Here is a 15,330-nt window from a genome sequence, read left to right as displayed (position 1 = left end):
GGCCTGAATCAGCCAATCGTCCAAGTATGGATGTACCAGGATCCCATCTTTTCTCAATGCCGCCGCTGCCACGGCCACCATAACATTGGAAAAAATTCTGGGGGCGGTGGTCAGACCAAAAGGCAGCACCCAAAACTGATAACAGCGACCCAGCACTGTAAAGTGTAGAAAACTGTGCTCTAAAAAGATGAGAATATGAAGGTAAACCTTGGACAGATCCAGGGAGGTCAGAAACTCCGATTGTATGGCCATTATCACAGATCGTAAGTTTTCCATATGAAAACGAGTCACCCGCAGATGATGGTTGACACTCTTGAGGTCCAGGATGGGACGAAAGGAACCTTCCTTCTTGGGTACAACAAAATTAATGGAATAGCGCCCTGTAATTTCCTGAGACATAGGCACGGGAACCACAGACCTCGGCTGAAGGAGCCTCAGAAGCTCAGACTCCACTGTCTGCTTCTTCTACGGTGAGTAGCAAAGAGACACCATGCCCCAAGGAATGCTGCAAAACGCCATACAATCCTTCCCATATCACTTTCAGGACCCATTTATCCGATGTGATCTCAACCCACCCTTATTAAAAGAGAGATAGGCATCCCACTATCTCCTCCTCCTCCTGAAGGTGGGTTGGTAAACCTTCATTGGGCAGATCGGGATGGGCCGCCAACCAAGGCTGCTCCTTCTCTTGGACTATATGGGAGGAAAGAGCTGAGACCTATCAAAAGGCCAAGTCCTCTAAAAGGTCAGATTTCTGTAGGGACGAAAAAGCTTGGAACCCCTGAGACGACCCTTCATGGAAAGGAGGCACCGCAATTGCTTCTTATCATCCGGTAACCGGGGAACTGGAGCTTCGCCCCACTTACTGGCCAGCTTTTCCAACTCACTTCCAAACAAGAGTGAGCCTTTAAAGGGCATTTTTGTAAGATTAGCTTTGGAGGCTGTGTCAGCTGACCAATTCCACAACCATAGCTGATGTCTGGCCACCACTTCTGAAGCACTACTTTGGTTGAGGTACGGACTAAAGCACAGCCCGTGTGACAAAAAGGTGGCTGCCGGTTCCATAGCTGCTCTGGAATTTACCCCCGAATCATCCATCTCCTGAGAGAGAAGCAGACAAGAATATGCCACAAGAGCACAACCGGAAGCAGTCTGCAAGGTCATGCCACTGCGTCAAAGGCCTGCTTAAGGATAGATTCAATCAGCCTATCATGCACATCCTCTTCAAGGCCACTCCTCTCTCCACAGGGATAGTTGTCCGTTTAGATACAGTGCAGACAAGCACATCTACTTTGTGAAAATGCAAAAGCGCCCTCTCAGTTGGATCCAAAGGGTATAGGCCTTCCAATGCCTGATCCCCTTTGAAATTTGCCTCCGTGGCGTCCCATTCAAGATCAATCAATTCTTGAATGGCGTCCATAACAGGAAAAAAGCAAGAGGCTTTACGCAAGGAGACCAAAATAGGATACTTTGGCTCTGACACAGAGTCCACCCCAGGCACTCCCAACATCTTCAATGTCTGGGAAATCAGGGCCAGTAGTTCATCTCTATGAGAGAACCATAGCATGGTTGATATGACTCCAAACCAGGAGGAATTTCACTATCTTCCAAGGAATCAGGATCCGCCTCATCCAGGTCTCTACTGGGGATACCTGTGGCGAACCAAGGCATGCCATGGCACTTAACCGTAGGACTGGAAGAGGGAGGGGCCACCGGCTGAGGGTCTGACCTGACCAAAGTGGGCAAAATGGAAGACTACGCCTGAACAAAAGTTTGTAAACCTTGAAAAAAAAACTCCACCCAAGAAAAAGCAGCCGGATCCAGACCAAGCCCAGAAGGTACTGGAGCAGGCCCAATTGAACTGCCATCTCCTGCAGAGGAGCCAGTCAAGGGTATACCAAGATCTGGCGCACTTCCAGCCAAAACCGTAACCAGACCACCATCAGAATGAGAGGATCCAGGTTTAGCAAACTCTGAGGCAGACAACTCTCCCTGAGCATCAGAACAGTGGTGACACATATTGGAAGGAAAACAAAAAGGATAGATGCCTGGGTCTTTCAAATCTTTATTGGAGTAGAGACATGTTTAAAATGTGTTGCCCGACTCAGGCCAAGTTTCGTAGCTTTCACAGCTGCTGCCTCAGGGGCTACAAATAAATCATACAAAACATTGTAATTAAAATTTAAATCAATTAATAATGGATAAGAACACACGAGTTATGGATGAAATGATAAATGGTGACATATGTAGCTATTAAAATATGATACAGTAATCTTTTACCTATTTGTTAAAAAAGGAAGAATTGTTGTGTGTATTAATTATGTGCTTAAAAATATTTTAAACCAAGTTTATTGTATCGAATAAAAATCGTTTTTAAAAAAAAACTATCAAAAATCTATTTTATTTATAATCGCAAACTATTAAATTTTTTGACAAAGTCAATAGTTCATGTCATTGTTCATCTTTACCTTAAACACTCATTGGACTCAAAATGTTGGTGGTTTCAAACTCATAACCAACTATTATTTGTAAGTGATCCATGATGGTAATAAATCTGGAAAAGTACATAACATTCGTGGGTTATAAGTTTACATAAAACTTTGAGTATTACTGTGTGTTCATGTCATCTCAAAAGCATGTACCTTGTCTCATTAGGACATGATCGTAGTTTGATGAAATCAAGTCACCTCATTGCGCCTATTATAAAAATATTCCGGTATTAGGCTTGAAGAGTATGTATAAGAAATGCTCCTTAGAAAGACACACATTCCATCCCTGTCACTTATAATCTATTTTTTTGTTAATCCTGATGTCAGGTAACTGATCATATCACAAAGCCATATTAAGTTGCGAACCAACCAGTATTTACTTCTGCAAAGCTACACTCAGCAGTCATGAAAGCGTTGGATTGCAGTTTAAAAAATATCAAACCAAATCATGAACAGCATTATACATGAGAATTACTGTTACAGTAGTTAAAGGAAATTTAAAATGTGTCGGTACATCCTATCAATATCGGCAGTGTTCTCCTGTCAATAACGAACCCAAAGAGTATAGATAGATTACTAAAATGTTCAACTTAGTTCGAAAAATATTTTTAATTATATAGTTTCTTTAGAAAACTTCTGTATGCTGTTATTCACTCATGTTCAACATGGCACCGAGTATCTGTAGTACTGTTCAACGTTACACTAATGGACATTCAAAACACTAGCAAATATCAAAAATAGGGACATTCACGCAATTTAATGTCTATATGCAATTAAGTACTCCATAAAAAATGTTTACAGTCTGCTATCTAAAGCCCATGCTATTAATGTTAACCCGAGTTGTAAACGGAAAAAAATCATGTAGTATTAAATGCGATGTTGAAAGTAATTGTCTCTCAAAACGGCTCGATATATTCGCTAGATATTATTCATAACGCTTCTAAGTAATTCGCATGGAGAAAAAGTTTTGTAATTACGAACAAACATACCGACAAGTTTCTGGTCAATACCATTAAACTGAAAAAAAGCATTAAAATAGCAAAATTACCTTGCGCTCTACCATCGGGTATATGGTCTCTACTCTCGAAAAAGCAAATCTCTAAGCGCTATCACTCATCCATTTTTAAAGTCAATTTGTGGGCAACACATTTCTACTCCAATTAAGATTTGAAAAAGACCCAGGTATCTATCCTTTTTGTTTTCCTAACAGCTCTTCTAGATCACCTACCTTTGTGTTTCTTGGGTCAGACACATGTTGGAAGGCAGATCAGGCTGAGAAGCCCTAATATGACAGGCAACACAAAGAGAAAGGGGCTTAGGCTTCTTGTTTATTGGCACCATGAGCAACAGTAACTGTGTATTCAAATGGCTCGTGCTCAAAAACGTTACGCACACAAATTATAGGCGCCCCAGCAATAAGCGCGGCAAGGCACACACACTAGTAGTGCGCCCTGCTGGAGCGTACCACGCTCAAAGTTATGCACACAAAAGTTGCGCTTAGCGCAGCACACACAACACATGCACAGAGCAGATGCACTGAGCACACTGACATCCTGTAAAGGGCAGAAAGCATGCACAAGCGTGTGAAAACGCTGCTGCGGCCTACCATGCAGCGTGCCAAGAAAAGCCTACCATAGGGCCTAGCCCACCTGGGCTACTCAACCCGCCAATGTGCCCAGTTCCCTTAACCCCAAACAGGAGTGGGAATGACGTCGGGACGGCGCACAGAGCACGGAGATCAAAGGAAGGTCTAAAAAAAAAAAAACAAAAAACAAACCCTGTCTCTGTAGGTAAAAAGCTCTTTCTTCGGTCCTTTTTTTTTTTTTTTTTTAAACTTATTGGAACTCAGACCTTACCAGCTGAGCACAGAGACTGTCTCCGGCTGCGGAAGGAGATGGCATCTGCCATCACTGCTGTGCTCTGCCTTCTGTACCCGCTGCCTTTCAGCTGTACAAGCAGCTAAGTCCACGCCAGGAACAGGCTACTGGACCAAGGTACACCTTTGAGTTACCAAGGAAATCACCTCAGAAATTCTCAACTGGGGGAGGGACCTTTAGTTATCACTGCGGATATTCTTAGTTATAATTAACTGTTAGTTATAATAGTTATAGCGGTTCACTGGAACTGCTTACTCATAAGTATTTATAATTTTACTTATATTCACCTGTTTTCAATGTTTGACTACTTGTTCTATGTAACGCCATAACTGCGATTATTCTGTTCCATTGTAAACCGATATGATTTGATATTTTTATCAAGAATGTCGGTATTGTTAACTGTCTATATTGATTTTTGTGGACTCTAATTAAATTTAAGATTTTAGAATTTATATGGATCTTTGACAGTCTTTCAAACACTGACCTTGAATTGAAGCAAAACTTGTATCCAGAGGAAGCTTAAAGAGTTCTTTAATAACACACTTGTTTTCAAGGCAGATAAACGGAGTAATTCCAACACTCAGTAAATAAAAAAACACAGCTGAAGCAAGTTGACAATTAAGATTCAAAGCAGGTTCACTAAAAGCAAGTCTAATTTCATTACCAGAAACTTAGAATGAATTTTCAAAGCTACAGATACTTTTCTTTTAAAAAGTGAATTCAGAGACAGGCTGAGATGCTGCGTTTGCGGTTGCTGTCAAGTTGCCAAGGCAACCCCAACGCTTCCTCTCAGCACAGTTAAGACACGCGAACGCGCGCGTGCCCGAGACGTCCCATGCACAAACGCGCATACTCAGTGAGCATTCCCAAAGCACCGTGCAGGCCGGCAAAGCCGGCGAAAACGGCGTCCCCACATCAAGCCCACAAAAGGTAATTTTATTACAGGTATATAAAAATTCTAAATAAAGCACTGCTATTTTCCAAACTAGACTATTGTAATGCCCTACTCCTGGGCCTCCCATCCAATTCTCTCTGGCCACTACAGCTGCTCCAAAATGCAGCAGCAAGATCACTCTCAAACTCCAAAAGATCTGAACATATCTCACCAATCCTCAAAAACCTGCACTGGCTGGCTGCCCATCTCACACAGAATTCAATACAAAGTATTATACACTGAAAAATGGGACTGGCTGAGCCCTGCCCTTCACTTTCAATCTTCCCAGAGAACACTCCGATCCACTAACACTGGACTCGTTCCCTCACCATCACCAAAAATGGCCCACCTAACCTCAACAAGGGAATGATCCCTAACAGTGGCAGGTCCAACACTCTGGAACAGCCAACCCCCCCCCCCCCCCCCACCCCACACACACACACTCAGGCTCAACCTCACAACCCAATCATTCAAAAAGAACCTCAAAACATGGCTCTTCAAAAAAGCATACCCAACTACCACCCACCACATGTACACGAGCTCTCCCTCACTCACCTCCCACTCCCTCAACACCCACATCAGATCTACATAATCACATATTATGATCAACCCCAAAAACACAAGCTTTCTTACTACACTTGATGCAAAGTTTTAAATGATTTTCTCTACCTCTAATATGACTCATAATGACGCCCAACAGAACAACTGTTATGCATGCTACAAAGTTTCAATGCAAAATGTTATAAAGTTTCAATCTTATGTCACAATGTTCCAATGTAAACAAGAAGTCTATGCTAATAGACTCCTCTGTTACAGTGTAAACTGGTGTGTGATATGTCCGATGAACATAGATATAAAAAAACAAAATAACTGGTTCTACCTTCCCCTGCTGGGCCCAAGAGTGACAGCAGAAAAAAAGTTGGTGGCCACCCAAGGGACAGAGAATGCAGTTTGTACAAAAATGTATTTCTATTCAGAGAGAATATTATTATCTTTCCCTTGTGTCATTCTTAACAATAAAAGTAATAGTGAGGCTTTTTTTTTTTTTAAGTTTAGCTGTGGTTTGTTGTGAGTGGTGGGGTCACACAAGTGAGCACTGTCCATCAAGTGTGTCACGACAGGAAAAAGGTTGAGAACCACTGCACTAAAGCATGTGGCATCCACAAATCTGGAGAAAATGCCTTAGTGGTTAATTACGTACAAGATAAATAAATATTAAATTGTTAATAGAATTAGTATTCTAGGATCTACATAAGTCCATGTATCACATCCCCTAAAAGTTGTGTCTCAACTGTTTCCTCCTGCTCTTTTGGGCTTCCAAGTCAGCTGGAATCTCCCTCTACTAGCACCATGATCCTTCGTTCACAACTGCTCAGGGTTTTCCTACATTTCTACTTCTCCTCCCATCTATTTCAGCCCAGCCATCACAGAAATAGAATTAGGCAAAAAGCCAAGAAGGGCAGTTCGCTCCACAATTCTTGGTAGGTGTTGCTCTTGAACAATGGCTGGGATCCCCACCTTGTGGGGGACTGAACGCTGCTTCTGTAGCGAACCAGCTTCAGAAACTGGATGCCTGCACAATTGATTCGTCCTGTAAAACTATTTAGGTATAACAAGTCCATTTTAAAAGCACTGTATGCTTAAGTAAGATTATACTTAACTTTCTATACATACTGTATCTATAATTTTCAAATTTCAGACAATATCCAACTAATAAGCTGGGCTTCAAAAAATATTTAAAAAATCGTTACATGGCAGCAGTCTTTCGTAACTTAAAAATATGAGGGTATACAGAATTGTGTGTCATATTGGGCTGATCCCTTGTGTGTCATGAAAGGGACCCTGTATAGTGAACTGGATTGCTGATGGTTTGGGAGGGGGGTAAGGAAACGTAATAGAAGAATGCAGGTAATCGCTATTTACATAGCACTCTCAACATGCACAGCTTTCCACAAGAGATAATACAAGTAGATGTTTTACAAAGTTATAACAGGAGTGAAGAAGTAGCCTACTAGTTAGAGCAGTGAGCTACAAACCAGGGAAGCCAGGGTTCAAATCCTGCTGCTGCTCCTTGTGACCTTGGGCAAGTCACTTCATAGTGTCTTGCTACAAACTTAGGCCTGGATGCGATAGCAAATGGAGCGTGTTTTATGCTAATATACAGTTTATCACAGTTTGCGCTAATTACCTATGCAAAAGAGCAAAGTTAACACAAATTGCGATAACAGAGAGAGAGAGAGAGAGAGAGAAAATGAATAATGTCCTCTCCCTACACAGGGATACAAATACCTATGCGAGGCCCACCTAGTAACTCAAGGTGAGGTTTGCGTATTAGTGTAGGGGGTTAGGGGCCACTTTGACATTCAACGTACGAACAGAAGAGTGGTCTCTTCTGAAGATTTGATGACCTTCGTAGTGAGGAAACTCACCCAAAGATGAGATTTAATGTTCTCTCCACCTAACTTGATGTTACCCAGGTTACCCGAAGGTCATCAAATCTTCAGAAGAGACCACTCGTCTGTTCGTACGTCTCACGTTGAATGTCAAAGTGGCCCCCTAATCCCCTACACTAATATGCAAACCTCATCTCGAGTTACTAGGTGGGCCTCTATCTAGGGAGAGGACATTATGGCTAGTCTGTCTGTCTCTCCCCCCCAGATGGCTCAGCTGGTGCTCCGGGAGCTTCAAACCTACTAAAACAGGCCTTTCAGGAGACATTGCGAAATGCGCTAATACCTTGCCGCCCCATAACGCAAGCTATCGCATGGCTTAACGCTACTGAAAAAGGTGTAGTTAAAAATCAGCGTTAAGTCTGTGCAATAGCACTTCGCAGACTGGCAAACCCAGCCCACTCCCGCCCCTAACTCCTCTTCTTTTTCAGATTTGCATCGCACCATACGATATGGTGCTATCGCATGCGTTAAAGGCCTATTGCATGCGATAAGCCCTTAACGCATGTGAAAACGCCTTACCGCATTTTGATAAATGACCCCCTTAGATTGTGTGCCCTCTGGGGCACAGGGAAATAACTACAGTATCTGAACGTAATGCGCTTTGAAGTGTGTGAAAGTCGGAATATAAATCAAATAAATAAATAATACACCATCTGACAGGAAAAGCTTGCTGCTGGATGAATGCAGAAACAGGACTGATAAAGTCAAGATTCTCTTTTGCCAAACAGACTTTCATTCTGAGATACTATTTCAAGAAAATGTTGCTGACAAGGACACTTGCTCCTCTTATTCAATGCCTTCTCAAATCCATCTCAACAGAAAAGTTTCTTATTGAATTATGAAATCAGACAAGATTCAATAAATGGGTGGCCGTGCTAAGCTGAACAAGTTAATACACCAATTTTAACAATGGTACCTAATTTAATAGTAAATGTACAAAAATGCTAAAAGTCCTTGCTACATCAGATGTTAACCAGATGTTTAACTGTGGCCCTCAATGTATGTGTGTAATTTGTGGCAGTAATGCTTCTGTGTTACTGCATCTGGTATTACCAAACTCAATGTTCTGCCTCCAACTCCCCCATAAGTGAATAAAGTTTGTGGCTGGTCCTCTCCCCCATCTTGCATGAATAAAGGGCTTTTGTGGTGCAAACATCCCCCCTCTAGGCTGATAACCCTTCCCTCACCTCAAGAATTTCCAAGTGTGGCCCAAGTCCCAACTCTTCCTTTCACCATGTTTCCCCCCACCCAAGGTTCTATAAAAGCAGGTGGGAACAGAAGAAATTCCCTCTCTCTCCTGCCCCACTTACTCCAAATCACAAAATGGCACTGGCTAATCTAAAGCTTTCCTTTTCCCCACAAATGCACAGGGCAAAGGATAGCGTCAGGTCAGCCAATGACATATTGTAGTGAAAGTCAGATGGATGGGATTAGTGATCCTTCTAACCCCTAGAAAGAGTAAGGGGCTGGGGAGGAAGGACATGGAGTTTCAAAACCCTCATCAACACTCTTGGGGGTAGAGAAGGGAAAAGAGGATCATTTAGACCAGGGAAGTCCTTTATTCATATTGGGGGGGGGGGGGGGGGGGGGGGGTAGTTATCAGGTTACAATGGGATCTTAAGAGTCAGGTATGTTGGAACCAGAATATCAGCAGATATGTTCGCCTGCTGATGCTCTCACAAAATCTTACTTTCGAGCTGATACAATAAAGTCCACGGGAGAGCGGGCGAACGCCCACTCTCCTGTGTGCGCGATTCACTATGCAAATTAGGCCCGGCGGAACTTACTTTCGGGCCGATACAGTAAAAAAGCGGGAGAGCGGGCGAACGCCCACTCTCCTGTGCGCGTGATTCGGTATTTAAATGAGGCCCGGCAGTAAAAACAGGCAAAAGGAGGCGCTAGGGACACTAGCGCGTCCCTAGCGCCTCCTTTTGGACTGGAGCAGCGGCTGTCAGCAGATTTGACAGCAGACGCTCAATTTTGCCGGCTCCGGTTCTCGAGCCCGCTGACAGCCACAGGCTCGGAAACCAGATGCCGGCAAAATTGAGCGTCCGGTTTTTGACCGGACAGCCGCGGGCCGACTTCAAATTTTTATTTACTTTTTTTTACCCTTCGGGACCTCAGACTTAATATCGCCATGATATTAAGTCGGAGGGTGCACAGAAAAGCAGTTTTTACTGCTTTTCTGTGCCCTTTCCTGGTGCCCGAAGAAATTAGGTAGGCGCTAATTTCTGAAAGCAAAATGTGTGGCTTGGCTGCACATTTTGTTTTCTGAATCACGCGGGAATAACTAATAGGGCCATCAACATGCATTTGCATGTTGCGGGCGCTATTAGGTTCGGGGGATTGGATGCGCATTTTCGGCCCCATACTGAATAATGGGTAACACTAGAGTGTCGAAAACGTGCGTCCAATGGCGGGTTAACAGTGCGTTCCGGAGCGCACTGTACTGTATCGGCCCATTTGATATTAATGAGCAGCTTTGCATGCATTCATATTTAAAGTGGCTCATTAACCTTTAGGCCATGTTAAGTTTATATTAATATTAAAAAGCAGACTAATACACTAACATTCATTAAACATGCTTTAGTGTGTTAGCATTAGCACACTTTAGAATACTGAATGCTAAGGGGGTAATTTTGGAAGCCACTTATACACACAAAACCTGGTTTTGTGTGCATAAATGGCTGTTCTAAAATTGACCCTTGCTCAGTGCAAATAAGAGTACACTTTTTTTTTATATACCGACATTCGATCTGAGATATCACATTGGTTTACATTCAGGTACTGTAGGTATTCAACCCAGTTTGCACATGTTTTTACACACATTAGGAATAGACATTCCAGGGGGTGGAGTTGAAACTGAGTTATGCCCTTTGAAGAGCAGGTGCAACTTTGTTGGATGTAATTTGTGTATATTGAGCCAATTCACAAGCATTTTCATGATGAATTTCTCTATATAATTTTGCTTTAAAAATACTGGCTTAAGTCTGCATGTAATTTTATATGTGCATGTGTAAGTGTCTGTAATCTGTACATGTAGACTAGCCAATATTTTCAAAGTAAACATGCATAAAAGTTCTCTCTGAAAATCCTCAGGTAATTGGCCTTGTATGTGCACAAGTTTCCAAATACAAAGTTACACTTGCTCCAAACAATGCATAATTTGTGCAGGGTAGCTTATATGCATTCTTTAAAAAAAAAAAAACCAACAACAAAAAACCATGCACATAGGTCAACTCCACCACCACCACCATCCAGGTGCATGAAAAAGAACACGGGGAAACCAGGTTATGAATGTACTTTCACATGCACTGAGCCTTTTAGAATGGCTATTTATATGCATAAAACCAGATTTAAAAAATACCCCCTAAATGTCAGAAATTATTTGAGTGCAGAGATAAAAGTATTCCTAATTTTTTTAAGTGCTTTCTCCAATTCTGGATCCATGGAGAAAACACTATTTAAATAATTTCTCAGAAAAGAATTAATCTTAATTTTAGTTTAAACCATCACACATCAATCCTCAATCTCCCTCATCTGGTGCACATCTGTAATTCTTATGTATAATGAAGGCAATGCTTTCTTTATGCTAAAGCAGTAGTTACTTGGATTTTACCATTGCCTGAAAAAAAATAAGACATAATGCAATCTAATGTTTCATTCCATCTCACAAGCACTGTTCTTTAAATGCTGGCTTGAAGTTTCAAAAAAAAAATTTACAAATAAGAAAAATAACTGATTATAAACTACTAAAAATAAATTTCTCTGTTTTACCATATTTAAAAGTGCTGTGCATACTGAGAACAAACCTTCCTTTTAGCATTTTAAAACTTGTTACATTCAATTACAACACCCTAAATATTGTATCTTTGAATTGAATATTATTAAATTAAAAAACATCCAAAGCAATGTACAAACAGTAAAGTGGTTGATAAATGCCAACAAATAAATAAAAACAAATAAATAAATAAATGCTTACAAACAGGCTTGAGTCTTACCTGGGAAAGCATGTGGGTTGGGCGATCCTCGTTTAAGGCACTTGGAACAGAGAACATGTACACTATAATAAAGACCTGGCCATTCTTGAAGAAGTACATTCAGTTCCTCTAGCAGTGGTGTTATGGCTTGCCATGCAGTCCATATATTTGGTAGCGAAGCATGGCTGGCAATTGACAAAGTATCTGGCTGAAGTACACTTTTGGCAGGTCTATAACTCACCACAACAGGCACTTTCCCTCTATAAGCAAAGATCTGAAATTTACCATCTGAGCGATGAACTACATGACTATTAATCTGGACGCTAAAACGTGCAAATAAACCCAGGGGGGAAATAAATGGAAAATTGTAGTCTATCTGCAGCTGTTCAGTAACCAATGATTGCCCCGCTGGGCTTGTGCCATTGATCCAGGCCTCTGCGTGAGGCACCTCATTCTTTACATAACAGGGGAACTTGTGCCAGGCAGTGGATCCATTCAGAGGCTTCGATTTTGGCTTATTGATGCAGTAGCAGAGTCCCATTTTTTCCAAGAGCTCCAGAATGAGCTGCAGATCCTCATGGGTTTTGATATGAGGCTTAAGCAGCAGCCTGATAATATGAGCAGGAAGGAGCCCATGGAGAAGGAATCCTTCCACATAATGATGCAGCTGGGTGGCACGTAGTTCATCCACATTGGTATCACTCAAAAGCTTTTGAAGGAGAATTGTAGCATCCCTTTGAAAAAAGACATTCAAAATATCAATCAGTTTTGTTAAATTGTGAAATACATACTCTTTAAGGGTCAGATTATCTTCGAAATAAAGCAACTTCCCACTTTCATGCAGATAGGAAAGGGCACTCTGCAGCCTGTCCTCTGTCAGCCCTGCCTGTAACCCTAAACGAGCTGAATCCCACCAGGTAAGCCACAGCTCTTGGGGTTTAAAGTGCAGTTCTTCCAGCATCTGCCAGGATTTAGGAAGAACTCTGTGCAAGTTTGGAAATATCTCCCTGTGTTCTGCCACAGACATCAGTTTATCTCTCAGGCGCTGGATGTTGGAGCACTTCAGGGAGCTCACACAAAGCACAGGAGAGAGGATTTGCAGGCGACTCTTCAGCAGATACTGAAGCTGAGCTTTTCTCCTCTGCAGGTTCTTATCATTCACGCCATAAAATGTTGCATGGGGACTGGAGGCACGAATATCATAATCCTGGCTCAGGGCCTCATCTATCTTTTGCGCCAAATCTTGCAAAAAATAAGAGGTTTTCTTCTCCTGCAGAGAAATCTGGTGATGGATATCCAGGCATTTCTCCTCCAGCTCTTTTTCATCACACAGGTCAGCATGTGTCCCCACTATGCACACAACAGCATGTGGCACCTTGGCACAGATACAATGTAGAAAATAACCAACATAGGCATAAAAATGCCTGGAAGCATAACCTTTTAAGTTTACCACCAAGATGTAAAGGGCTCCAGGTGAAAGGAAGAAAGGTTTAATGACATCATAGCTCTGATCTCCTGCTAAATCATAGATTATAAAGGTGAGGCTCCTCTCGGCATCAGCTGTCCAGTTAGTGACTTCAACGCCTTTGCTGCCCTGCACCAAGGCTGCCTCTTGACGCCCACTAGTCAGGCACTGCCTCAAAGCAGTTTTCCCAGCATCTTTCAGACCCACAAGTACCAGTTTCAACCTTGGCTTCACCGCAGGCTGGGACTGAGCAAGTTCCTTCTGATAGGCAGCAATGTAAGAGATACCCTTCATGCATACCTCGTAGGGCGGCTGGATCAGAGGGTTGTCCTTTATCTTCCAGATGCTGACCTTGGCCAGCTTCCCAAAGTTGTCCGGTAGAATGGCGATCTGGTTGCCTTGTAGTACTAGTTCCTCCAATTCCTGCAGGTCCACGATGGAGTCGGGCAGGTATCTAATCCTGTTGTTGTCCAGCCACAGGGTTAGGAGACTGCTCACCCCGGATATAGCTTCAGGCAGAGCGGACAATTTGTTGCGACTCAAGTACAATTCTTCTAGCCCTTGCAGCTGTAAGGCGGCGTCAGGAAACTCCTGGAAGGCGTTGGAGGACAGGTTGAGCATCTTGAGCCTCTGCAGCTGTTCAAAGCGGGAGGGCAGCGCCGACAGCGCGTTGTTATCCAGCATGAGGCTCTCCAGGCCGCTGAGTTGACAGAAGCCCTCGGGAAGCTCCGGCAGGCCGGCGCCGCTCAGCCAGAGCAACTTCAGGCCGCGCAGAGCCCCGATTTCGTCGGGCAGCGCTCCCAGCCGGTTGCCCGAAAGGTCGAGCTCCTCTAGTGCGGGCAGCTGCAGCAACGGGCGGGGGAAGGCGAGCAGCTTATTGTGGTCCAGGTCCAGGGCTCGCAGCTGCCGCAGGAGGCCCAGGCAGTCGGGGAGGCAGCGCAGGCGGTTAAAGCTGAGCTCCAGCTCCTCCAGCAGCCGCAAGGCGCCCAATTGACCGGGCAGCGCTTGCAGCCGGTTATGGCCCAGGCAGAGCCTGCGCAGCCTGCGCAGCCCCCGCAGCGGCGCCAAGGCCTCGGGCAACGCCTGCAGCCGGTTGTGGCTGAGGTCGAGCTCGGCCAGGCGGCAGGGTAGGGCGGAAGCGGCGGGCAGACTCAGCAGGCGGTTGCGTCGCAGAATCAGCGCGTGCAGGTTCTCCAGCGGCCGCCCGGCCAGCGCCGCCGGCACCTCCTCCAGCTCCCGGTTGTCCAGATTCAACACCTCCACGTCGGAGAGGTCCGTGGACAGCGTCGACTCCGGCGCCTCTTCGACTCTTGTGTCTGGAGGATGCCGGCACAGCTCACCGCCGCCTCCCCGCACCTTCCGGGAGCGCAGCGCCGGGTCCCGCCACAACCGAGCCTCCCGCAGCTCGCCGCTCTCCGGCTCAGTCATAACGCCGGAAGCAGGGCCCGGCGAAAGGAGCCCGCTACATGCTGGCCATAGCAGGCCGGAACAGCAGGGTCTCTCACCCCTGGCCGCCCGCTGCCACCAGCTCATCCGAGACCGGCGAGGCTCGTGCAAGGGCGGAAGCGCGCACCCTGCACACCACCAAAAGGCTCCTCCCCTTCTCAACAAAGAGTGCAGAGGTACGGGGTTTTTATTCTTTTTTGTTTCCAGTGGCAGTTATGTTTTAAGATAAACGTTTTTGAAACTTTTCAGTTCTAAGGCTCTGTTCCTGTAAGACTGGACGATGTTAGAATGTAGGTGGGTTAGGAAGAGTGTAGCCTGATTTCTAACCTCACCTTAAAAACAGGAGGTTAGGGAAAGGGGAGAGGCACCTTCCCTGTGAATAAGGTAATTGGGCCTTGTTTGGGATTTTAGCTCACTAACTTCATTGCTGGTTCAAAGTAACATTCGTTTAGCATTCGTTTCGTTTATATACCGAGGTATAGCAGACATTGCCTTCACTCCGGTTTACATTATAACAAATATAATTATAAAGTAGGTGGCCAACTTTTCCATGGACCATAAATGGACACCCCACTAAACTTCATGCTTGGGGGGAGGTTACAGTCTACTCGCATTTATCAATCCAACCATTACATGGTTTAAGCACCCCCTCAATATACTTTGTTTTACAAAATGTTATTTCAACT

At 44.1% G+C, this 15,330-nt stretch overlaps 1 protein-coding gene across 4 annotated transcripts in view; it reads right to left on the bottom strand.

Annotated features, from left to right (window-relative positions):
* The window catches only part of MFHAS1 (malignant fibrous histiocytoma amplified sequence 1), a 286,744-nt gene extending 271,924 nt beyond the window's left edge, over positions 1-14,820 (bottom strand). For 2 of the 4 annotated variants that reach the window (XM_029602118.1, XM_029602127.1), the window contains exon 1: positions 11,755-14,820. In XM_029602118.1, the coding sequence (XP_029457978.1) occupies positions 11,755-14,731 (2,977 nt within the window). In that variant the 5' untranslated portion in view covers positions 14,732-14,820. Of the gene's footprint in view, positions 1-3,717; positions 3,772-11,754 lie in introns of all 4 variants that reach the window. The other 2 variants (XM_029602136.1, XM_029602110.1) reach the window with 2 other exon arrangements.
* Between the last annotated feature and the right edge of the window lie 510 nt (positions 14,821-15,330).

This window comes from Rhinatrema bivittatum, chromosome 1, assembly GCF_901001135.1.
Source record: "Rhinatrema bivittatum chromosome 1, aRhiBiv1.1, whole genome shotgun sequence".
NCBI classification, from domain to species: domain Eukaryota; kingdom Metazoa; phylum Chordata; class Amphibia; order Gymnophiona; family Rhinatrematidae; genus Rhinatrema; species Rhinatrema bivittatum.
The sequence above is the reverse complement of the archived record's forward strand: the minus strand, read 5'-3'. Positions and strand labels throughout refer to the sequence as shown.